Below are 27,429 nucleotides of genomic sequence, written 5' to 3'. Positions count from 1 at the left end.
CACAGACATGTGATGCTGGTTTAGCTGGTTTTACCTGCTATTCCAGCAAGGAATTTCTGCTACTGTTATTTTTCATTGGGTAAACGTGTATTTCCCAACGGGTAAATAATATCATTAGATAAACATTTTTTAAAAAAATTAATTAATAATGAAAAGAAGGGGAAGAATGAGAGAAAGAAGAAGAAGAGTACAAGATAATATTTTTTTAAACCTGGCCTTGTGACTTTTTAATATTTAACTAAATATCAAAATAATGGTACAAACAAGCAACACACAAATAAATAAACAGATGAAATTTACACTTGTAGTGCTTCTTTCGCACAATGCTAGCTTTTTATCTTTGTTGGCTTCCTGTGATTTCATTTTATACCTTTGCACTTTGTGTATTTTACTGTACAGTACTGTTTACTGTTGAGCACACTTTTTAAACAAAAATATTACCTATACAAAACAAAACAAAATGAAAAAGTAATTTTTCCCCAAAATGCTAGAATAAAACAGATGAAATAGCAGTTGTTAGCATTACCATTAGCTTTTAAATGTGTCTGCTACTGGTGGATTTTCATACAGGTGTTTGATACTTTTTGAATTTTATTGTACTTTTGGTTCATGTTGAATACAGAATTCATTAAACAGCTGCTTTATGTCAGAATATAATCGGACCTAAAGTAAACTAGATTTTTTTCCCTAAAATGCCTGAGGAATTAAGCAGAAAAGCAGTGTTAGCACAGATTTGCTGGAGGGTTCCAGTGTCATGCTTCATTCACCGTTAACTTTTAAGCTTTGAAGTCTTCTGATCATTTTTGTATTTCATTGTACCCTTGTTGAATACAGGTATTCTATGCTACAATAGAATCCAATCAAAACCAACTAACATTTTTTACTCCCCAGCATATGCTTATATGCTTATTAATGCAGGATAGTATATGTCATGTGTTCTCAGAACAGATATGAGTCACCAGCAGGAGAAACACACAACTGAGACAGTTACAGAGGGTTGGTGTGAGCTAAGCTGTTAAAGCGTCCCGTATGTGTGTGTGTGTGTTTGCTTGTGATGTGTTTTAAGCACAGTCTGTCAGTTGTGCTTGTAATTGGTCTGGCTGATGCTGAGTCATACACCTACTCACAGGGATACACGTCTGTGTGCGTGTGTGAGAGACAAAGTGAGCGTGTGCGAGGGTCTGTGTTTGTCCAGAATAAACTCGTATTTAGACTCAGGCATGTCTGAGGAGATGGGGATATTAGGATGAGTTAGGACGGGTTGTGAGATGGCTACCCTGCATACTAATGCACTCCGGGGTACTACTCAGTGTGTAGCCTGTGTGTGTATGCGTACATTTTTGGTGTTCGTTTGCATGTGCATGAAAATGAATCAAAAACCTGACAGTGGGGCGTGTCTGCAAGGGATACTGTCATTGTCATAATCAGTGGAGCTGGCTGTTATGCAGACACACAAACCATCCTCACTCTCCTTGTTCTCCTCTAGGTGACACACACACACACGCACACAAAATATGTGTGAGTCAGTGAACGCTATGACCTCTCCTCCAATCATACGGCATGCCTATGCAGACACACACGAACCAAAGTGTGAAATGTGTGAGTCATGGAGGTAAATCTAATTTAATAAACAAACCAAGCAACAACAAAAAGGGTGTGAAACACATAAATATAAGCTACCTAAACTCTGCCTTAAATGCACCTTAACATATACAAATATAAATAGTATATGCATCAACCACAGTTTGCAGACTAGAACAAACAACACATCTATTGCTAATAAATGCCACTGTCCTGTTCTACATCAATCACTAAAGATACAGAGCTTTCATAATAAAATGTCTGATTTCACCTTTAAAACTAGATCACTAACTTCTAAAAGAAGGTGGGTAATGTCACCACCACAGATCAATGTACATCTGACACATATGTGAATATTAAAATCCTCACTATGATGTAGATGGGGAATGACTCAAAACAGACTACAGTGTCCTTGTTCACACTGATAGGGGAGTATATATGTAACACATGAGAGAATTATTGTAAAGGCTTGTTTACTGTCCTTGTGCACAAAAGATCCATGCTCTACATAACTGCTAAAACTCTAACAATAAAAAAAGACATTTTCTTTACATCAACATGATGCAAATAGATTGACCATAATCTCTAATAATAATAGGTACAATTTACAGTATACATGTATAAAAACTTTATTTTGGCTCTCTAGTTGTTATTACTCTCTGGCCTACTATCTAACCGGTTACCATGGTTTCCCTATCACAATAAGCTTTTGCATTAAGGCATTGGTACATTCAGTTTTGGTGGAACTTGGTAACCATAGTAACCATTGACTAGAACTTATAACTTCAAGTGCATTAAAATACAAATCACAATGAGCATGTCCTATATTTTTAGATTTATATTTAGTTAGAGATTTATTTATTTCTTACTTTGATGTTAATTCACCCGTTTCACTCATCTATATATTTACGATGTATTGATTACTCTGACTGACATGTTCAGATATTGAGTTATCCAGTTTCTAACAAAGTCGAAGTTAGATCATTTTCCTCAGTGTCTAATTTGCCTTTTCAATGGCTTACATCAGCAGCTCACCAAATTATTGTCATTTTATTGGCCTTAAAAAAATCCATTAAAGACCATCCTTCTCCAATGCATGTTAGCATTTTTGGGCATCACCTAAACTGTAGAAGCAGAGAATATACTTTATTGCACCTTATTTCCTAGAAAGAAGCTTTTAAAAAATAGATATCATCTGTTATTTGCTAAAAAGAAACTGTGTCATCACTTCATCCATGACTTCCTCAGACTGCCACTGATTTATTTTACATTTGTTTGAGCTATTTTATTGTAATATTGTAATAATGTACATCCAATGTTGTGCAAAATAGATAGGTTTTAGCCAAATAGGAGCAAAAAAGTGCCATCACTTCACTGAAACTTCACACAAATCTAAGGACAATGCTGACGACAAGTCAAAAGTAATAGCTCATCAACACTGAAATGACAACATTTATTTATTTACTCACTAAGTTCAACGTGAAAACTGTCAATAAACATTGTTTATTATTGAATTGTTATTTCTTGATTTAAAACATAAAGACCCAGTGCTACTTTTTTGGCAGTTCTTGAATAATTTTTTCTTCATATTTAACCTTTTAAAGTGTTTTATCACCATTTATTATATTATATATGTAATAATAATATGTAATAGCCATGACCTAGATGGCTAGAAAGTCAGCTGGAGAGTCAGCTTGTGATTGAAGGGTTCGATTTCCTGGACTGGCGGAGAGTTGTTGGCTGATGTGCCCTTGAGCAAGGCGCTTAACCCCCCCCATTTGCTCCTCGGGTGCCTGACATGGCGAGCCCACTGCTCCTAGTATGCAGTGTGTGTGATGCATGATCTAGTGATGGGTTAAAGGCAGAAGACAAATTTCGGTGTGTGGTGCATTTTTATGTGTTTGACAAACTATTACTGACAAAATAAAGATTCTATTCTATGTAATAGTATCTCTATTTTACATTTTTTTCAGTGAAAATCAGGTATTTTCCTATATTTAATTTACTGTTCATCTAGATGTCTGTAAAAGCTCAGATTAAAATTCAGAGTTATATCAGAAACAGAGAAAACTAAAGAAAAAGTTTCAGTAAAGATATCAATAAGTGAATGTAAAAATAAGTGTCTCCATCCACTGCCATTTATCAAACTCTATGGGTTTTACTGGTGAACCAGTGTTGTAGAACATGACAGTGTTTCAACATATTGATATTGGTTTAGTGGTTCAAGAGGTTTTCAAACATTTCAGATTGGTAGATGATTTTGGTTGCTAGTGACTGTTTGGGTCTTTGAGGGTTAAATTGACACAAACTTTGGTGGTGGAAATTTTTAAAACGTGCATCAGATGTTCCAGATGTCAGTTTTTGATCTCCTTCATTTGTAGTCTGTATGTGTACCTACCCTAAAAACCATATAAAGTATACATACATCACACAATGATAACCTGACTGTGATATGAACCCTGTTAAATTTGTCAATACCACTATCAGTCCTTGTGTAAAACCCAGGAAACAGATGCTAGAGGAGACGATACAAAGATATTCTTGCACATACAGCATTCTAAAGTACTCACAGGCAAAGCATCAGGTGGCTGGTCTAGGCGCAGGGTGGAGGACAGCATGGAAGGACTGATGGGAAAGCTAGGGCTGCTGGGATTGCGGCTCTTGCGCCGAGAGCGTCTGGTGGAATCCCGCCGGCTTTCTCTCCCCGGACCCTCGGGTTCCTCCTCGATCACCAGGATCTTGTCGTCGCTGAGGTAACGCAGCAGGGAGTTATCTGAGTCTGTGGGGGTGGGAGTGGGTGTGGGGGGAAGAGACGGAGCAGTCAGAGGATGGACAGTCTCAACAGAAGGGGAGGACAGACAAGAAGAAGAAAGGCAAGAAGGAGTCGAGGGAGAATCCCAGAGTCGAAGATGAGGCTGAATAGACCCTTAGAGATAAAAACCCAACAGAAAGGGATAAAAGAGCCTTAGAGCTGGAGTATCTGATATGGATCCACAGCTGGGACGTACAGCTAATCTGTTTGCAGTGATTATGCTGATTTGGAGGGCATGACTGCTGAATCTTGTCACTCAGATAAAGTTTTAGTCCGCTTTAGCTCTGGAGAGAGAAAAAGCTTCTTACCTAATTTGTTTATTATCCATATACTTTAATGTAAAACACTAAAAAAGTGACAGAGAGAGAGAGGAGCAGAAGGAGCGAGGCGGACCCCCGACACTAGTATTGTGCTTTAATGTTATTCATAGACTTTCTGATGGTAGAGTGGAGGATCCTCGGTTGAATACAGATGGAGTCTTGCCGCAAAACGGTTGAGCTGGTTAGAATTGGTCACAAAGAAATACCTACATTTCCAGACCTGCTGTATAAATGCAATTTCCTTGCATTTATGTTTATTTGTCGCTCTGTCAGATACATACCTGGCAGATATGTATCCTTACACAACCACAGCACCATGAATAACCAGAGATGAGCTGAAATGTGTTGAGCTGAGTATGGAGCAAAGCATGGGAACCAGTCTGACCCGTCTGTGTGTGTATGTGTGTTTATGTTTAGTGTGTGTGTGTACGTGTGTGTGTGTGTGTGTGTGTGTGTGTGTACCTCGGCTCCCTCTCTTGCCCATGCTGGGTTCCTTGGGCTCGGCCATCCAGTTATATTCGGGAGGCATGGAAACAGGTCTGAGGTCACCTGGAACGACCAATCAGCAATCAGAGAGTCTGCTACGGGGGCGGGGGTTCGAAGGGGGTGGGTGTCACGGGAAGGTGGTGACCAAGAGACAGCAGGGGAGACAACTGGAAGGGGTGGACAGGTGAGAGGGAGAGGAAGTGTGTGCAGGTGAGGGGGGAGGAGACTCTCAAGGACTGGTACAAAGTGTACGGAGGGGGTTATGTGACCAAATGTTCAGCTTTTACATATGAATAGTAAACAGGTAGCGGTTGCACATTAGCAAGCTAGTAGAATGTGTACCACTGCTGATCTGGTATTTAACACTGTTTTATATAGAACAGGGGTGTCAAACTCATTTTAGTTCAGGGGCCACATTCAGCCCAATTGGATCTCAAGTGGGCCGGACCAGTAAAATGGTAACTGTGGAAAAAAGTAAAATTATATTATGATCAGGTTTATATCTACAAAGTTTCCTTAAAAATCTGAATAACATGAACAATTTGAATTGTCTTAAGAAAAAGAAGTGCAATTTTAACAGTATTATGCCTCGGTTTATCAGTTTATCATTTACACATGTGTGTTACAATCGCACAAAACATTTATTAACAGGCAGAATATTGGTAAAATTGCATTTACTTGTCTTAAGACATTTCTGTTTATTCATATTTGTTCAGGTTATTCACATTTTTTGTAAAAGTATAGTTTGGTAACGTAAACATTTTCATGTAATTTTACTTTTTTACACCAAAAAAATTAAGAGAAAATTTGGGGTTGTCATTATTTATAGGTTACTTTGATAATATTTTACTGGTCTGACCCATTTGAAATCTAATTGGACTGTATGTGTCTGTATGTGGAATCAGAATTAAAATGATTTTGACACCATTGATTGTTAATATCTTCAGTGTCATTTTTGCATTTCACAAATTCATCCCGCGGGCCGGATTGGACCCTTTGGCGGGCTGGATTTGGTCCCGGGGGCGCATGTTTGACACCTGTGATATAGATGTTTATGTGGTTACAGTTTATGGAAACAATTACACACTTCTTTTGTGGAGGTTGTGCCTTCTTTTATTTCTCTTTTCAGTACACTTCTTCCCACTCCTTCTCGAGCGCCAAAAATTTTGTTTGACCATGTTGTATGGTTCTTTATCTGATGATTTTATGTTCTCGAAAAAAAATTAAACTAACTAACTAACTAACAGGATCATTCTTGCAAGAATACAGATCTACATGCTAAGCTACAAATGAGTTAGCAAATGGTTGCCCATATTTACATATTCAGTTTTCATTTGGAATTGTTTCTTGGCGTTGATATAAAAAACAAAAAAAGCAAAATGGGATACAATAAAACATGGACAGAGACACTTGGACATAGGAATTTGAGTTTTGCTGTTGCTGTGTTGACTATTTGGAGCCAGATGGGAACATTTGGATAAAGCAATATTACACTTATTAGAGGGTCCAAATAAAACAAGTAAGACCAGAATGACGCTTGAGAAAAGTAGCTCTTTAGGGCCAGAAATGACCTAAAGGGCAGAGCCATCATGAGGAGTGATGGTTGAGCCAATGTTAAATGATCACTTACTTACACTGTAAAACTGCAAACATCAAAGTTTCCATAGCAAAGACATGGTGTTGTTAGTCTAAGTTAGGAACCACATTTACAGTCGAGCTGTCTGTCAGGAGTAAAATATGTCTAATTCAATATTGAAAAGGCTGAAAATTCAACTCAGCAGGTGCGCAAACTGTCAATCATGCCTGTCAATCAAAGCCTCACATGGTAGGTACCCAAACCTTCTATTTGACCTAAAACCTTGTGAACACAGGAAAAAAATATAGATGAACCAAGAGCTTACTTCATAACACCACCAGATAAACAGAATTAGACTGACTGGGTTCAGGGTAAATCTGTGTGAGAAGAGCCTCTCTGGAACATCTAGTGGCTGTCAGTGGTATTACAGTTTAAGACATCTCCACATAGGCTTCATGTGACTGATGTAGTGAAATCACATGTGAAACAGGTTTAAGAATGTACTTTTTGTGACTGATTTCTTTCCTTTGCTGACTAACAAATTGTTATATGTATGTGGACTGAACATGAATTTGAACAGCAATGCCATAATCCCAAAAAATATACTATCTATCACTTTACCTCAGTATTGGTTGCTGATCAGAGTTATATTAAAGGTGCTTATGGTGCACAGACTGTCCTCATATTTCAAAATGAGCCTCAGAATCTTAGGTTTGGGAGTGGTTGTTTTCCTAAATTTCAAGGGCATAGACATCTTTCTCCAGCGATGACCCTTAAATAGTACAGCAGCTTAAATTTGTACCTGTAGAGAATTTTCATTGCTAGCTATTTCAAAAGATCATGTGTAATACTAGCGGTTCCATCAGGTAATTTTACATTATAGCCTGTTGTCAAGTACGCGTGAATACTAAGTCACTGCTCTGTCAGTCAGGCATGGTCAGCGCCTAACCTTCACGGGCTGTTTCAGCACCAGTAGAGACACAGTAACATTGTATTGTCCAATTACGTGGGCTGTGATGGACTGGTCACTGACCCCTGCAGTAGACACCAGTCTAAGATGACACATTATTGGCCAGTGTTGGGTCATGTCTAGGGCAATGGTGGAGTGCAAAGCTTGCAGCTGCACAAACAACAATTACAACCGCTCAATCTTGCTCACTGATTGTTGCTTGTTTACTTGCACTGGTCACCCAGAATCAACATGGGTACTTCACTTCTGGCTGGCAATGGCTGCTCCCTACAGGTTCTGCCCCTGCGTGTCATTCATGTAATAAAAAGGTCCAGTGTGGTGCATTTACAGTGATTTTTTTACGGTATTTGCGCCTCTCTTGCTTATAAGTAATACACAAAGCACAATTAATGCTGTAAGCATGACCAGTACAGGCATACTTTAATGGAGTGATATTTTGCTTTTTTAAAATCATGCATTTTAAAACCTTTCCCTGTGGTCTACATAAACTGTAAATACTATACTTGGGTCCATCTTCAACCCTATTTCTGAGTAATGAAACGGTAAAGGTCGTTTTGAGCGCTGGCCCTTTAAATGCACATGAGCCACTTCACACCCCACCCCCTCCAGGTTGTTGGCTGTGCTGCTCTGTCCCGTTCAACCAACAACTGAACATTTTAGGTAATCGGCTCGAAGTTTGGACATATTTTCAGTATGGACTACAACCGCTGCTGCTGACAAACAATTATGGCGTACTGGAAAAATGTTTATCAGAAGTCTTGACCTTATATGTGCAAATGTTATGATGTAACTAGTTTTTAGACATAACAAATTAAACAGAAATTAAAACGGGTTGTAGAATTCCCCTCTGTTTTTGCCTAAATGAATATAAAGATAGCTTTGCAGCACTTAGAGGGTTTAAATTCAAGCTTAAATCCTAGTTAGGGTCCCCAAATACACAAATAAATGTACCAAAGACTAATAAAAGTAGGTTTAGCCAAATATGACCCCTTAAGTAGTAACACTACACTGTAGCCTTCAGAAACCTCCATTTGTCACATAACGTTATCAGTCACTTGAGAGTCTCCCAAAGAACGCAGAGGATGTCTCGGTGGCTGTTTGGGACAGTGGTGGACACAGGTGGTTGGGCAGACAGGGAGCTGGAAAGTCTTTTTGGACGGACTGTGTGGCATGTAGTCAGTGTATCTGGGATGTGTGTACGTGAAGTAAAGACATGAAAAAGCAGAGCCATGAAGCAAGTGATGAACATGTACGTAGGAGTTCTGAGAAAAAGGTGGAAGATGAAGTGAAACACTGGTGGAAGAACACATGCTCCTCTGCTAAACAGACACAGGGCCGGAGCCTTTCCTGGCCCACTCGGACACCTTTTATCTTCTTACCATGAGTAGGGGTCTTGTCTCGTCGGCGAACCCCTGTATTGCGGCCCCTGTCATAATCAGGCCCTGGAGGTCCATCTCCCTCCAGCAGAGAGAAATACTGACCGCTGTCCTGGTCCAGGTAGTAACTGACCGCCTCTGAACCTTTGGAACCGGATTGGGAGCTCACACTGTAGCGGCTGATGTCGTCACATGACATCAGACCCAGCTCCTCCCTGGGGAGAGTTGTTATCATCACTGTCATCAAGACTATCATCAGCACCATCAGCAGGATCATAATAATCACCATATTCACCACCATCAAACATCTGCCTGTGTGAGTCCCTGACCTGGTGCCGTAGAGTCCGGAGACAGGAGAGAGGATGTAGACGTCCTGCATGCTGGGGGCGTCCATTTTGGACATTCCCAGAGTACCACCAGGTGTAGGGGAGGTGCTGGTGGGGCTGGTGGGGATGGGCTGAAATGAGACAAACAGGGAGGGAGAGAAGAGAGAGAGGAAGGATGAGTATTTCTGCACCTCTTTGTTGAGATGTACTTGGACGATGGTGTCGCCTTAAAACACAACCTGCTGAAAGTGAACAGAAGATCTTCTCCTGCATCATCCCTGTGTCACAGAAAAACAAACAAGAGTACAGTTTATGGCGCTACAACGGAAGATAACCTTGTGTTTGTGATGCTGCAGCCAGTGTTTGTTTAAAGACTGAAATAAACAGATGGAAAGTTATTTCCAGAGAACTGCTGTGTTTGTATGAGGAGACGATCCTAGACTTTCCTACTATAACTAGTGTCCATCGCAACAATGTCCTGAACATAGAATTTATTAAAGACATGGATGTAGCTGTTACGATGCTAAATATTGATTTATGGATTACTGTTTAGAAACCTGGAGTTTACATTTTAGCATTGCCGTCCTGAGTTTTTGGAGCCACAAGCAACCATATTTGGACAAATGGGTGGAGTTTTGGAAGTGTGAGGATTGATGGTGATGGGTAAGCTACTGCTAAATCAATGACAGAGTACAACAGGGCTGTCAAACTCAGTTTAGTTCAGGGGCCGCATTCAGAACCAATATGATCTCAAGTGTGTCAGACCAGTAAAATAATGGCATAATAACCTATAAATAACAACTCCAAACATTTCTCGATGTTTTAGAGGGAAAAAAGTACAAATGCATCATGAAAATTTTTACAATCTACAAACTATCACTTATTAACCCTTTCATGCATGAATTATGAGAACCCTAATCAAGATTTTTTTTTTTCCTGAGTGTTTTTATTCCTCTTTAGGCATGAAAAAAACAATGTGATTGATTTGTTTTTTTGTTTTTTTTTAATGAACCTATTTTTCATGGAGTTACAAAAATTGTCCACTCAGCTGGACACCATGTGTTTAATTTTTGAAGCAAAGAAACATGCATTTACTGTCATACTGTGTGAAAACTGAAAAAAAAAATGTTTTAATGCTGTTAATTTGATGTTTTCTCACATTTTAACTTACTATAATAGTAGTTATTACTCACCCAAATAATATGCAAAAAAACAAAACACAACAACTTAAAAAAAAAAAAAAACAACTTGCTGATTACAGTCTAATAATTAGCAATTGATTTACACTAAAATATGTAACTACAGATCAGGTTTCTCAAGAACTGCAAAGTTACAGTAATGGTATGAATGTCAGTGTATTATGGGATGGTGCATATGTATCCACTGTGTTGGTTGATATAAAACTAAAACAACAAAATCCATGATTATACAAGAGAACAGCTGGAGAAAAACTGTCCACTGTAGTGACCACTGTGCATGAAAGGGTTAAAATGGCAATAATATGAACAATCTGAAATTTCAGTTTGCAATTTTAACAGTATTATGTCTCAGCTGATCATTGATAGATGTGCATTACAATTTTCAGATCACAGTGAATCTACAAATGCACAACACATTTAGTAACAGGCATAATATTGTAAAACTGCACTTATTTCTCTTAAGACATTTCAAGCTTGGAATTTCCCCAATATGTCACATCTGCTCCCAGACGTTAGTCTGGTTTTGTCTGTCTTGTCTGTCGTTTCCTGTTTTATTTTGTTAGGCTCTCCTCATGTGTCATGTCTGGTGTCTTTGCTTCCTGTTTCTAATGTGGCCCACCTGTGTGATTACCTTTCCCCGCCCTGATTTGTTCCACCTGTGTCTCATTGTCTTCCCTCCCTCTTGTGTATTTAAGCCCTGTGTTTCCCCTTGTCCGTTGCCAGTTTGTATTTACCACCGTGTGATACTTACCAGCGTTTTTTGGATCCTGTCTGTCTGCCTGTTTTTGACCCAGTCTGCCTTCTCTGACTCCTGCCTTTTTGCCTGACCCTTGTCTGTGCCTCTGCCTCCAACGATTCAACGTGTGTTCGACCTATTCGCCTGTTTTACCGTCGGATTCCCGACGTGTTTTACTGGTCCGGGCTGTGGGGTCCCATCTCCGGTCCACCTCACGAACCCCGTGAAGAACCCAGGACTCTGTGTCTTCAAGATTCTGTTTATTAACACTATCAGAGATTTGTCAGTTAACTTTGTGTTTAATAAACACTGTATACTTTTACAGTCTCTGGGTCTTGCATGTGGGTTCAGTTTTTGTACTCAAACCATTACACAATAATGTATATCTTATCTTAAGATGTTCATATTTGTTTAGGTTATTCACATTTTTTTGGGAGAGGATAGTTTGTAAATGTAAACATATTCATGTAATTTAACTTTTTTATACTAAGACAAAGAGAACATTTTAAGTTGTCCTTATTTATAGGTTATTAAGATTGTATTTTACTGGTCCAACCCATTTGAAATCACGTTGGTCTTTATGTGGAACCTGAACTAAAATGATTTTGACAACATTGACTGTTAATATCTCAGTGTAATTTTTTCTTTTCACAAATTCATCCCACAGGCTGGATCCACCTCTTTGGTGGGCCACAGGTCATATGTTTGACACCCCTGCAGTAGAACATTCACATCACCACATCATCTGACCATCTTGTTAGTAAAACTTGATTAATCACAACATATGTTGTGTTCTCTACACGGGTGCTCTGAATGTTAGATACAGCCCTAAAATCAGATATGGCCCCTAAAATCTTAATGATGGAGCAGTCATATACAAAAAAGATTACCAGTACACTTATTAGAGTATTTGTCTATCAATGTCAGGCTTTTTTGGTGCCAGCATCTACTGACCAAGAGCGGTATTACAATTTAAGATTAAGCCATGACTGTCAGTAGTAGTAGGATTTTTCAAAACAAAATAGATAATGATTTTACAACTAAATAACATAATCCCAGAAAAACAGGAAATTTCACTTTATAAAATAGTCTCTGTTGAGATTAGTAGTTATATACAGTAAGCACAATTATAAACAACAAATGCAAGGATGGCCCATTGAATGTTTAAGGGGAAGTGCAGTTGCCACCTTTTGAGACACTGGGCATAGTTCGTCAAGTTTGGACTTGCGAACTCGGTGAGTAGGGTCTTGGTAAGAACAGTCCCAGAGAACAGACTTCCTAAGAACACAAGTGCAATTGGAACAGTTGCGTCCTTGTGAACTTTCCTTCCTGGCTCTGCTGTATTTCCACCATTGGCTCACTAACATACTCCCACAATCCACCACAATATATGACTCGATTTGATTCCAATACATTTGTACTTTTTACATGTCATTTATATGGTTTATACATTTTGTATAATCTTCAAAACTGGATAGACAAATTTCGTTGAATCCCATATCATGATAATAAAGATGTATTTCTCACTATTCTGCTTCTCGCACGTGTTCAACCATTGTATCACATCATCTGGTGACGATCATCTACTCAATATTGCATTTCTGAGGTAAACTGTCACAGAGGCTGGCGTTGCCTTCGAGAGTAGCTTGAAATGCATCAGGGTATTTGCCACTCAAGCCCACATGAGTCACCAACCAGTGCATCCTTGGTTTAAGTTAGCAGACAAGAACAACATCTGGGTATTCCATCTGAACTTGGTGTGTGTGAACTTTTGAATGGAACAGTACTTGGGCCACGACTAATGATGTTTCACAAGATCAGAAGAACAGAAAAGAATACGTGTTGAGAAACGCCTACTGTGTTGCGTGAAGTTTTTCAGCTGTCAGGGGCCTCGTAACATCTCAGGACCCCAAACAGTTGCCTGTCCACCAACTGCGTCTGTTTGTACGTTATTCTTTATGTATATTTGTCTCCCATGTTCAAACGCTTCACTATCCTGTCTTCTCTGTCTCAAGCCTCTTCACTCGCACACAGCTCTCCATGTCTGTTCCCATGACAACCCCTCCTCTTCACTCTCTTCCTCTCTCTTAAGCCCCCCCAAACCTTCACACCGCAAAAGAGGAAGAGGACAGAGGAAAGCTAGTGTGGCATCCTAACTGAGCTGTACGCGTGGATTCATGTGTCATCAGGTCCTCTGTGAGGACAGGACGCCTCATGTCTGATGTCATAGGAGCTCAGTCCAAATTTTAAATGAATTAGATTTGTTCTTTGCTGGAACACCTGGGGTGACAAATACGTGGTTCGTTCTGACAATTTGTCCCAGAGGAAAAGGTTTCCAGATTTTGAAAAATGGAGCGTTTTACTGTATGTCTGAGGAATACGCTTCACTTCAGAGAGGAGATGCGTGTGTGTGTGTGTGTGTGTGTGTGTGTGTGTGTGTGTGTGTGTGTGTGTGTGTGTGTGGACAGAATGGATAAACAGACAGAGGCTGAGCGATGCGGAAGCAGGCAGCATTCTCATTAAGGAACCCCAGTGTTTCATCATTTCATCAGCGGTGCATTAGGCGTTCATTTCATATTCCAAACTTTCCATCCTCTCCCCCCTCCATCCCTCCTCCCTCTGCCTCCACCCTCAGGCCCTGCCTCTATCTCGCACAGTCTTCCCCTTGTGAAGGGAGCTTACTGTAAGACGGCCTCACAATAAATAATGAAGACAGGGTGGAAAGACAGGAGACGAGAGAGAGAGAGGAAAGCAGAGGAAATAGGACAAAGACAGAGACAGAAAGGAAGAGTGCAGGAGAGGGAGAGTAAGACAGGGGAGCTGTGCAGTGTGGTGACTAGAGCTGAGACTGAAAACAGTAATTTAGTGATTACAGCCCACTGCTGCCGGCATGAAAAAAGGGGGGTTGGAGGGCTACAAGTAGAGAGAGATGGGACTTCCGCAGCAGGCGCTATTCCAGTCTGTTAAAACAGCACTTAAATCATTTGGCCCCTGCTGTGTCCACTTTAAACTACCTAAAAATCTGCTACTCATATCTTCTCCAGACCAGTATTCCCCCTTTCACCTCCATTACATGTGCACACGCAAACACATTAACTTGGACAAATACACTAATATAATACATTTAATATCTTGACCGTGTAAAGGACACAAAGAATAATAAATAGGGTTAATATAAACTATGCAGTTGGACTGGATGAATTCATTACCTCTTACTGACCTATATGTGTTCTCATTAGTTCACTATAAATAATACATACAAACAATGCAAATGTTCTCAACTGCAGTCTGACCAGTGCTGGATTTTTGAGACTGTATTTTGCATTTATATTTAAATAACAACATATGCATACTTTCCCCCTATGATTATAAACAGTAGGCAGCACACAAGCTAAATTGGGCGCCACCTAAAACAAATGAGTGTTAAATCATTGTGAAGAGCATCTAAACTAACTAAATGTAATGGTTCCATCTGGTCTCCAGTGGATGTCTTAACAAGTAGATTTTTTTTTTTTTTTTGTACACTGTTACGGTAGTCATAAGGGTCCAAAATGGTGTGAATTTATATATTTTATTGAAACAAACTAATGCTAAAACACATAAGCCCTCTGAAATAGTATGAAACACCCTCATATACATATGTTATGTTTGATTGTGTGTAATAATGTAAGATAATCCTTAAAGAATAGAAATGTCATAATATGATGGTATTTACTGCAAAGGCCAATTTATTTCTGAATTTTAAATGAAACTGAGCAACTAATGATGAAAGCTTGATATCCAAACAACCAATTAGCCCAGAGTGCAGTCATCAAAAATCACGTTGCAATAAATTAGCTGTTTTTGCAATTATTTAGTCATATATGTTCTTTACTTAATACATTTCTTATGTCCTGATGAGGCCACTTTACAGTAGATAAAAAATTGCACTTACAATTTTGATAATCATTTAATTTTTGCTTAAAATGCGATAAGTTGACAGATTGTGCCTTCTCAAATGTGGAGATTTGATGCTTTTCTTTGTCACATCGTATCTGATAATAAACTGCTAATCTTTTGGATTTGTACTGTAGGCAGCTTTAACGCAGATTCTGTATACTTGATTGTTAAAACAGCTAGCTGCAGCTGTAATGACAGTTAAGCCCAAAGTAATACAAATAAAACACTTTAGATGTTATTTGCTTCGAAAAAAAGCATCTGCCAAATGCATAAACATAAACATAAACATTATCATTCACATAAATTTAATGCTGCAGGTCTAATAAAACTGAGCATTCAATGACTTTCCAATTAATGATTTAGCCCAAAGTCTGGTCTGGAAGTTCACAGTATTTTGCCTTCCATGCTGGCATCCTTAATACAAAATATTAATATAGAAAAACATATAGGAAAAGTAGAGTCAACTGTGAAAGGATTTATATAAATAATAAATGATAGATAAATTAGCATGCTATGTGTTAGCAGAAGTAAATTGACATTTTCAAGCCATGTGTAAGATCTTACATTATTATAGCTTGTGTGATGACAACAAATGTGCTTTATATAGAGAGTATTTTATATAATACAGATATTTTTGAGTCACATTTGTGTGCTGGTAACTTACGTTAAAGGTACAGTGCATAATTCCCCTACCCTAGGTGACAGCAAATACCTGAATCAACGCAAAGACAGCGCGATTTCTCTGTTCCAGTGTTGCGCTTACCTAACGACTGGCACTTTGGGATAAAAAGCCTTGGCTGTATCTTTCACAATTTTCGAATACTTCGTTTCCACAACCTGCCAAAATGGCGAGCACCTCAACTTCTCTGTCATCACTTCCATCGACCTGGTCTCGCAGAATTCCGCGTAATAACATGTAATGACCACAGACCCCTACCTCAAAATCTGTGGTGGTGTCACGGAATCGTCAAAAATTCTATGATGGGCCCACAGAAGTGATACCAATGTAAGTCGGAGGCAGGCATCAGCTGTGGTCCACACACAGATCCCCTGATTTAAATGCATCGGGATCACTCATCTTATGTGGACCACACACTGATCCCCTTTTTCTAATACAACCTTGCATGGACCCTATAAGATGAGTGATCCTGATGCAGTTATATTTGAATCAGGGGATCCGTGTGTGGACCACAGCTGATGCCTGTCACTGACTTACACTGGTATCACTTCTGTGGGCCCATCACGGAATTTTCGGCAGTTACGATATGGAGAAGCCCACCCTGTTCTGCAGGCGGCTACTTCGATTTTTGTCCTCTGTAGGCTCATGTAGGGAAAAAAAATGGCGCCGATAACGGCGGCGCCAAGCAGGCAGTACCTGCGCTATTTATATTTAAACGGGTTTTTCTAGGTTAAAGGTAATTGAACAAATTTGGTTTTTTTGACTTATTGAGCACTATTTTTCAATTATAATCAGTAATTAGACTGATTATTGGAAAGAACACAATAAAAATCCTACAAACTGTACCTTTAAAAATGCTTTATACTGTATCTCTAAGATAAACATGGAGCTCTACTCGTATATTAATAATCATGAGAGCAGTGGTTGTGAAATCAGTTACAGGGTTCATGGTTATTTCTTATAAATGTTTAGTGAAATAAACACACTAGATTAATGAAGAAAACCAAACATTACATCTTTGTAGGCATTTTTACTGACAGCACCTAAACTTGGTTGGTATTTTCTATGTTAGTAACTCATTACTGAATGGTGATATATTGTACAATTTCCAATACGGCTCTCTCGTATGTTATATACTGTAGTAACTTTATTAATAGGTGGTTTAACATGTTAAAGAAAGCTAAGCAGCAAGTAAGATCTGAGATTTAACAGTATCAACCTTGCCAAATAGCCTGACTCGCTGTATGAAAACTGCCATAAGTTATTTATTAATGGTTTATTCAACCTATATAATGACCTAATTATGGACCAGTCCTTTAAATGGACACATCTGTCATAAATATAATTACATTACATTCATTTTGAAAGGATGTCAGACACTTTAATTCACCATCTCTCCAAAACTCAACAAACACAACAAAAATCCACAAATGCATTGTAACACCATTATATGTGGCCTAACCCCTCACCCATTTACATGGACCATCAATAATACATAACCAGCCAACACATGTTACCTAAAATAGCATCCATTCACAAACAGTAATTATTTATGTCCCTAAATATGAAACACATATATGAAAACAGGGCCACGGACAATGTGCAGCACACACGTGACTGACGGTATGACCTGAGATGGGGATGCTGATGTAGCCTTTAGCAACATGTATGTATAAACAAACAAGCATGCACAGAATATTTATCATCAAAATAACACAACGTCTTTGTCAAAATCATTGGCATCATTGTTGCAATTACAGTGGATCATTGGAACGCTCCTACTTACTAGATTACACACACATGCAAACACATCGAGGAAGAGAGGGAGAGAGATGTGGGATATTTAGAAGACATAAAAGAGGTTGCCATGGAAGGATTTGGACCTGGAATCACATGATAATTTGCAGAGATAAATTGTTTCCTTTGTGGATTCAGTTATAATCCATCTGAATATCTGCCACATTTGGGCTAAACTTCACAGCCGTGCAATTCATCCTCCAAAACCAAGCTTAGAGGTACGAGCGTGCATGTGATTATATTTGTGTTTGTTTGCGACTGTACAGTATGTATCCAAAGCCAAGCGAACAGAGTGCAATGACCCAGTTCCTTCCCTTCTCAAAGGCGCAAAAGAGCTCATAATGGATACAACCCTCCGTAAGAAACACACTTGCTTGTGCACGTACAGATGGACAGGATAGGAATGTGTGAGCACCCACATTGAGCACGCACATACAGGCTGTTTAGCAGGATATTTTGGATTCAGTGAATTATCTCCAGTATTTGCTGAGTAGCGGCTCTTGTTTCAGAGCCAGTGGAGCTGCCTGTAGTTGCTTATGAATAATTAAGAGCTCCAGTCTTTCTGAGAGAGAACAAATCTAAAACACTCCTTTCTTCTCTTCTCCCACAGATATCTCTGCGCTCTGATCCGAGCCCTCACGGTGCATTTGTGTCTTAGCAGATCATCAGGGTAGAACACTCATGGCGCGCAAAGAAAAGACAAAAAAAAAAAAAAAAAAAAAAAAAACACAAAAAAAATTCCCACAATTCTTCACTGTTGCACACAGTAAGATCATAGTGCTAACAAGCCATGATATAACACGACAGCAACCTGAAAGAAAAGAAGGGTCCCCCAGTTCGTTTAAGATAGAGACGCTGATGAGGGAGGGTGTCGAAAAAGGCACTACAGTGGTTGAATTTCTCATATATACATTATGTCTTTACAGTTCTCTCAAAGATGTAGAGGCGCATAACTGCTGCAAAGAACAGAAAGAGAATGAAAGGGAAAGATAGAGGGCAAAAAACAGAGAATAGGAAAGACCCAGAGAGAAAAAAATAAAACACAGAGAGAAAAAGCCAAAGAGCGTCCAAACCTTGTGCAGAGATCAAAGCATGCGCGTAGCATGTAAATGAATTAGCCTGATGCGGGGTTAAAAATAGCAGCCGTGGAACACAGGCTCTGACAAGACAGTCGCTGCTTCACAAAGCACTCAGGCAGGCGTCAGACTATAACCTTCACCTCACCCCTCCACCCGTCTCAACACAACTCGCTCTTTTCTAAAATTGTCGAGTGATATTTTCTGGGTACCTCTGAATGAGTGACAGATTTACAAAGTATTTGCTCTCAAGTGAAATGTGCTCTGAGCCTTGAAAAATGGGCATTTCATGCATTAAGCCTTACGCATTTAAAAAGATGTCCTTCGGGGCAAAGGTTGAACGAATCGAGACTTCGGTTTCAGCAAATATGAACATGAAGGGGGAGCCTTTAGTGACCTTGTGTTGCCCCAGACTAGCTCTTGGCCGAAAGTTCAACCCGTATTATTATATCTGGATCAATTGACAGTGCTCAGAATTGCAGGGATATGATTTCTTGCAATACAGGGTTTTCATTTTCTCCAATTTCAGTTGTAGCTTACTTCCCATCTCAAGATATCTCGATCTAAAAAAAAAAAAAAAAAAAAAAAAAAAAAAAAAAAAAAAGGCTGGCAGGCATAAATTCCCTGAAGGTGTAAGTTCAGCTATCAACGCATTTGTGAAGTGCTGGCAGTACAGTAGGCTGTGAAAATAAGAGATATGTTAAAACTCTCAAAAGATGGACTGATGCAAGGTCACAACAGTGGACCGGTTCCTTTTGGAAATAATTCTTTAAAATGCCAGTAGGAGAAATCAGAGTGTGGGCAGAAAAAAGAGAAGAAGAAAAAGTTAAAGCCAGAGGTGTAAGAAAGCTTCCTGTACATAGGGTTAAATTATGCTTCCAAAAATCATAACTGTACCAAAAGTGTGCAGATGTACAGTGTGTGCCTATGTAGAGGAAGGGAATGAGGTCAAAATTCGATTTCTCGCATCCTTGTTACGTTTGAAATATAGCAATGCTTGAAGAGTAGCGTGTCATCAAGTGAGTTTAGGCTTTTTCAGGTCAGAGAGTGGGGAATATCCTGCTGTGAACAAAGCAGGTGTTTTATTTTTTAGGGGTTTTTTTTCTGCTGTTTTACCTGCAGGCCAAGTGGTTTCCAGCGGACGTTCCTGAGCAGAGCGGGCGTGGAGCTCAGGGTGTTCTGGGGCCTTTTCTTCAGCGTGAGGATGACTCCGCACGGGTCCTCTCTCAGAGCATTGACCAGGTTCTTCAGCTGCCAGCCCACCTGAGGACACATACACCGGGGCTACCACAAAAAACTGCTGCAGTCCACTGAGCATGCATGTTGGAAAGAACACACCGCTGAGGAAAACCACCACACACACACAGGGATTCAGGTGCCCCCTGTCCAAAATACCAAATGCTGAAGACCAACAAAAACATCAGTAGAGTTTGACCGTCCATTAACTGGTGCCACCACATAATTGAAGACTAATCTATTCATGCAGCCAAGATACATATGCTATAAAATAGGGGTGTCAAACTCATTTTAGTTTAGGGACCACATACATCCCAACATAATCTAAGTGGGCCGGACCAGTAAAATAATAACATAACAATATATAAATAATGTCAACTCCAAACTTCTCTCTAGGTTTTAGAGTGAAAAAAGCAAAATCACATAATGAAAATGTCTACATCTACAAATTAGATCAAATATGAAAATAAAATGTGAATAACATGAACAAATTTAAATTTACTAAGAAAAATAAGAGCAATTTTAACAATTTTATGCCTTAGTTTATCATTTACACAAGTGCATTACAACTTACAGATCACAGTGGATCTACAAAAATGCACAAAACCTTTAGTAACAGGCAGAATATTGTTAAAATTACACTAAGTACTCTTAAGACATTTCAAGTTGTTCACATCTGTTTTTTTATGGAAGGATACTTTGTAAATGTAAACATTTTCATGTAATTAATTTTTTTTTTACACTCAAAGACAAAAATTTGGAGTTGTCATTATTTATAGGTTGTTATGAGAGTGTTTTACTGACTGACCCACATGAGATTGAATTGGGCTGAACCCTTGGGCAGGCCAGTTTTAGCCCTCGGGCCATACGTTTGACACCTGTGCTATAAAGGATACATACTCATACAGCTTATACAATTCAAGCAACAGTCTAATGTTTTGTTTCAACAGCAAAATTACAAACGACCGACACAAATCTTCTTCTCTCTAAAGCAAAAGCCCACACACAATATAAAATATATAAAAAATATTTTAAAATATATAAAAATATATCACAATATCACAATAACAGTAATTATGAGTTTATTCCTTGTTTGCATTTCTGACATTCACCTTTAAAAATATAGTTTTTCAGTCTCATTTTTGTTTCAGCACCAAAACTACTGGTAATGACTGACACAAATCTTCTTCTCTCTAAAGCACAATCCACTGTGCAACCAGTGTCCTGGAAAAGTAACAGGAAACAAACTAAACTGTAACTGAAATTTATCACTTAGGTTCAATTATGAGGGAATCAAAGCAACAAACAAATAGACAAGCCTGACATTGGTTTTGAACAGATCACAGTGAATTTAACAGGTGGCCATTAGTGTCCAATTAATCAAAACAATAGAACAAATTCAATAAAACAAGGAGGGTTTTTTTTGTAAATTTAAGAAGTTTTGTTGCTGAAATCAGATTCTTTTTATGTCATAAATCCTATTTTGAATTGAACTGAAAATTTACCACTTTATTATCTTTTCCTCTTACATTTTTACTCTCCTGGAAATGTTTATTTTTTCTTGAAATACTATCACTGCTCTTCCCAATTCAAGCAACCCTATTTTAGAGTCTCTATCAGATTGATCCAGAGACAAGACACTAACACAGAAACCAGGAGCATGGCAAGTGGACTGTAAAAAAACAAATCATAGATCTAAATATGAACAACAGTCTGCAAACTCATTACCAGCTGAAATCAAATCATCTACAGATATAACATCTTTTACAACAAAGGTTAAGGGCTGGCTAAAAGCAAACCAGCGCTGGAGCCATTTTAGCTAATTGCACTGTGCATTCTGTTTTATGTGTTTCATTGGGCTTTTATGTTTGTACTGTAATGTGTTTTTATGAATAAGAACTGGGTAATTTAATCATGTATGTGGCTGTGTGTGCAAGAGTCCAACAAGGGACAGGGGTTGTGAACAAGTAATAGCTACAAAGTCCTTGTGCAGCACAGCAGATTAACTACGATGGTGTATTAGGGTCACTGCAGGCAGCAAAAATTTTCTTAGAATGGAGAGAAATGTTCCAAAAAAAAGGCTCAAGAATAGTCATATATTCACAAGAAAAAGAAACTTCGATACGGCAATCAGCAATACCACTCTAACCACTCACAGGCAAAGTGGTATTCATTTTGATTATCTTACTACAATGGGACCTGTCAGTGGGTGGGATATATTAGGCACCAAGTGGACATTTAGTCCTTGAATTTGATGTGTTAGGGTGTATTCATGCCTGGAAAGTCCAAGAAATGGCTCAAGAATAGTCATATATTCACAAGAAAAAGAAACTTCGATACAGCAATCAGCAATACCACTCTAACCACTCACAGGCAAAGTGGTATTCATTTTTTTTGATTATCTTATTACAATGGGACCTATCAGTGGGTGGGATATATTAGGCACCAAGTGAACATTTAGTCCTTGAATTTGATGTGTTAGGGTGTATTCATGCCTGGAAAGTCTTTTAGTCCACTTATTTGGTTCAGATCGAATATAAACTTTATTTTTTTTGTTTGGGTCGGATTGCATTCTCATTGCACTTTTGCAAATGGACTAAAATTTGCGACCAGAAGCACACATGCGACGAACTGCACTGACATTGAACAGAAAAGTCAGGACGGTGTGAATCAAAGACGCACTGCATAATATGGGCATCTGACCAAATATCAATGAGACATTCAATCTCCTCGTTGCTCCACGTCTGTCCACGGCTCATGGCTGCTGCTATTAGCTCTGACTACCCATGCTGCTCGGCTACTTCCAGTTTTATTGATTAGCCACAAGCCACGCAGCTACAGTGGCTCATCAAGCACAAAAAGGAGTATGATTCTTTAGTTTGTTTCTGCTTGAGGCCGGTTATATTCACACCAGAAGTAAACTGGCCCAGAGTCTGTTTGAAAACGGAGCTTGTTTGGTTCAAATCAGAGTTTGCATGTTTGTATTCATACAAAAAAAAGTCCGGACTTTCTGAGGGAGTGAACTCTGATCTGGTTTAACCCTTTCATGCACAGTGGTCACTACAGTGGACAGTCATTCTACAGCTGGTCTCTTGTATATTTATGGATTTTGTTGTTTTACTTCCATATCAACCAACACAGTGGATACTTATGCACCATCCCATAATACACTGCAATTCATACCATTACTGTAACATTCCTGTTCTTGATAAACCTGATCTGCAGCTACATATTTGAGTGTAAATCAAATATTATATAGCTAATTGTTATTAGACTGTAATTAACAGTTTTTTTTTGTTTGTTTGTTTGTTTGTTTGTTTTTACATTATTGTGTTTTGCTGTTTTTTGCACATTATTTGAGTGAGTAATAACTACTATTATAGTATGTTAAAATGTGAGAAAACATCAGATTAGCAACATTTAAAAAAAACATGTATTTCCTAGTTTTCACACAGTATGTCAGTAAATACATGTTTCTTTGCTTCAAAAATTAAACGCATGGTGCCCAGCTGAGTGGACATTTTTGTAACTCCATGTAAAAAAATAGGGTCATAAAAAAAAAAAAATTTAATCACATTGTTTTTTTAATGCCTAAAGAGGAATAAAAACACTCAGGGAAAAAAAAATCTTGATTAGGGTTCTCATAATTCATGCATAAAAGGGTTAAATGGACCAAATGAAGTAGGTCTGAATACACCCTCAGAAACAGTACGATGGCCAAGAGGAGGGATCTGAGCAACTTTGACAAGGGAGAAAATTGTGATGGTTAAATCATTGGGTCAGAGCATCTCCAGATCTTGTTGTTTATCCCCAGTGTAAAGTGGTTAAAACCAACCAAAAGTATCTTAAGAACAACAACCAGATCTCAACCAATCCAGCATCTATGTGAGCAGAATGTTATTACCACCTGTTAATATTCTGTAGGTTCACCTTTTCCAGAAAAACAGCTCTAACCTGAGGCCTAGACTCCACCCGACCTCTGAAGGTATACTGTAGTATCTGGACCAAGATGTCAACGGCAGATCTCTAAAGTCCTGTAAGTAGAAGTGTACCTCCATGGATTGGACTTATTTGTCCAACACCTCCAACAGATGTTGAATTACTCAATTCCTTGGTCCATTTTTGGCTGAAACTCGCCACTGCATACCAGGAACACCCAACAAGACCTGCAGTTGTGGAGATGCTCTGACCCAGTCATCACTGTTACAGTATGGACCTGGTTAAAGTCACTCAGTTCCTTACGTTGCTTATTTTGCTGCTTCCAACACATCAACGCCAAGGACTAAATATTCACTTGCTGCCTAATATGTAGCAAAACCCATTGAAAGGTACCATTGTAATGAAATATTCAATATTATTACCACTTCCCTTTAATACTATGAAGTCATAATGGGAGCCATGTTGGTAAAAGTACAGATAAAGTCCCATAAAGCTTGTCTAGTTTGGTTTGGATGAGTGTTTTGTGTGTAGAGCTGAAGCACAGTAGGTTAGAGTTTGTATTGGATCTGACTGATACGGCCAAATGTATTGTCACAATAAAAAGCTTTGTACAAGTCAAGGGCTGGTTTCAGTGATTTACGTTATTTGAAAAACTTAAAAAAAAACTGTGAAGATGTAAATGGTTTATATTTGCATGCATAGAGTCCCCTGTTACCTGATTTAGCGTTTATTTCAATCATTTTCTTATTTTGTTAATATGCGGTGAGGACAATCTAAAAACAGTACGTGGTTTAAACTTTTCTTTATGGTCAGAACATGACAAACACTTGACAGAGCAGCAGAAGAGTTCAGAAATCTAGAGATGAACATTCAAAACTACTATAAAAATAAAATGTTTCAACCATCAAAATGTATATAAACGAAATTAAGTAATAACATCAGAATATTAAAACATGTGGAAATATTTTAACTACAAATATGAACAAAATAAACCCTGAAGACAAAACACAAATGTGTATCACGATATAGAAATACATCACGATAACAGTAATCATGATTTTAGCCCTAGTTTGCATTTCTGACATTCACCTTTACAAATATAGTTTTTCAGTCTCATTTTTGTTTCAGCACCAAAACTACTAATAATGACTGACACAAATCTTCTCTCTAAAGCACAATCCACTGTGCAACCAGTGTCCTGGAAAAGTAACGGGAAACAAACTAAACTGCAACTTAAACTTATAACTTAGGTTCAATTATGAGGGAATCAAACAAACAAATAACAAACCAAAGTTTTCTATATTAAATGGGATGTGGACAAGCCTGGCATTGGTTTTGAAAAGATCACAGGATGTACTTAATGATGACCTCAGATAAATGCAAAAAAAAATTATACTCTTGCTCTGAGCCATCCCAAAATTAATGATTTTTTAATAAAATATTGGGGCCAGAAATAAGACAAAAATTGGGACATGAAAAGCTACCTAAGTGTCTGCACTTGATCTGGAAAACATAGCTTGAAATGGTCTTATATACCACTATAAATAAAGACACTGTGTTATATTTGATGATCCTATAGGTTTTTCTAATCCAGACATGCAGGTTTCTCATTCTAGGTTTCACATGAAACCCATCATGTCCACTCACATTACACATGGAACCTGCCCATTTAAACAAATAAATTGAGAGATTTTTCAACAGCGGTCATTTTTGTGAAACACTGCCTAGCATAATTAGTTTGATACCCAAAATGTACCTGTGAGACAATAGATATTTGAAAAATAGCAGCAAGTAATTTTCCTGTCTTTTTTACAGTGTTACATAAGGATTTTTTTATAAAAATCATATAAAAATAATATAAAAATGTGTTTTATCTGAAAAATAGTTTCTCTTTTATCTCAGTAAACATTTATTTTTAAAATCGACCCTAAGTGTTTCCAAATTTGCTTCGTAAAATTAGTCTGCATCTGCTTTGAATTTTTAACCCCTCTGTCCGGTTTTTAGGGACCATTTTCATAGAGGCAAATAAAATGCAATTACTGACTTTACATATCATAATGACACTCATATTAAAACATACTAAAATAAGATATAGTTCTCCAAAAATGAAACTGGCTTTCACCAAAGCATTTATCATCACTACATGGGTGAATAAACTGTAAATGGTGCTACTACACAATTATGCATCTGTTGTGTAAACCTTCTGCAACTCTGACTGCTTATCTTTGTGAGAAAATATAGTAAATGTTCACTTGATCATGTGGTGAACACCTACAATCTGTAATAATCTGCATAATTTTCAGCAAGTTATTACATACTGTGGTTGTAATTGCAAAATACAGGCTGTAGCAGCAGTCTTTTGAGGGGAAGCCTTGTAACAGGATTATTGCAGGTATTGACTCTACTAGAAATAAATGTATGAATGTGTTTCTCTGAGTTAACCCTTGACGTGAAGTTTCTGTTTGGCTATATTTGCAGGGTAAAAATATGATAAAAGAGCAACTTTTTGCTGTTTTTTTGTAGATATTTATATTAAGATCAGGGGCAACTATAATGGTGATCTACTTTAATAGTTGGTTTGAATATTTTATATTAATTATAACTGAAAACGTCTGAACTGGTTGTTTAGATGACATAGGTTTAACAATTATAGGCGGATGTCTTCAATTATAACCCATAACCATATTGACTGGATGCATAGGTTAAATTGGGCCAGAGTGCACCAGAGGTCAGCTCCCTTTCCCTAAATATAAAACAACCCTCTACTATGTCTGTTATTCAATTTCATCTCCTGATGAACAAAATAACTATGAAGTTGAATATGTACAAGGCGACCCAAAGACACACCTGAGTCAGCTACATGGGGTTGTCAGACGTTACATCATAACACATTCTATAATTCTAGTATCTCAGTACGTCAACATCAAAGCGCCGCTCATCTAAACCATGATCTATTCTAAATGGAAGGCCTACAGTAGGGTTGGCCACACTTATTCCCCACTTATTGAGCTACTTTTAAAATGACCAAGACAAATTGATCTGCCACCACGATATTTTAATACATATATCGGCAGATAGCTCATTAGGTAATATTACTACCATTTACAGAACAGGTGCCCAACATGCGGCCCGGGGGCCAAATCCGGCCCACCAAAGGTTCCAATCCGGCCCCTGAGATGAATTTGCAAAGTGCAAGTTAGGGCATCAAACTCAAAAATAATATCATAATAACCTATAAATAATGACAGCACCATTTTTCCCCTTTGATTTAGTGCAAAAAACATTAAATTATGAAAATGTTTACATTTACAAACTATCCTTTAACAATAAAACGTCAGTAACCTGAACAAATATGAACAATCTGAAATGTCTAAAGAAAAT

The 27,429-nt window shown here is 38.2% G+C and overlaps 1 protein-coding gene and 1 long non-coding RNA gene across 5 annotated transcripts in view; one reads left to right on the top strand and one right to left on the bottom strand.

Annotated features, from left to right (window-relative positions):
- Window positions 1-27,429, bottom strand: part of LOC115426896 (connector enhancer of kinase suppressor of ras 2) — a 98,531-nt gene that overhangs the window by 23,727 nt on the left and 47,375 nt on the right. For 3 of the 4 annotated variants that reach the window (XM_030145132.1, XM_030145135.1, XM_030145134.1), the window contains exons 9-13: window positions 19,990-20,136; window positions 9,451-9,578; window positions 9,125-9,336; window positions 5,176-5,262; window positions 4,152-4,360 (exon numbers count right to left, since the gene is read on the bottom strand). In XM_030145132.1, the coding sequence (XP_030000992.1) occupies window positions 4,152-4,360; window positions 5,176-5,262; window positions 9,125-9,336; window positions 9,451-9,578; window positions 19,990-20,136 (783 nt within the window). The remainder of the gene's footprint in view (window positions 1-4,151; window positions 4,361-5,175; window positions 5,263-9,124; window positions 9,337-9,450; window positions 9,579-19,989; window positions 20,137-27,429) is intronic. The other variant, XM_030145133.1, reaches the window with a different exon arrangement.
- On the top strand, window positions 6,867-27,009 carry LOC115426900 (uncharacterized). The gene is made up of 3 exons (XR_003936401.1): window positions 6,867-6,876; window positions 15,525-15,530; window positions 26,901-27,009. It is a non-coding gene; the product is annotated as an uncharacterized LOC115426900 (long non-coding RNA).

This window comes from Sphaeramia orbicularis, chromosome 10 (genome assembly GCF_902148855.1).
Source record: "Sphaeramia orbicularis chromosome 10, fSphaOr1.1, whole genome shotgun sequence".
In the NCBI taxonomy this organism is placed as follows: Eukaryota; Metazoa; Chordata; class Actinopteri; order Kurtiformes; family Apogonidae; genus Sphaeramia; species Sphaeramia orbicularis.
The sequence above is the reverse complement of the archived record's forward strand: the minus strand, read 5'-3'. Positions and strand labels throughout refer to the sequence as shown.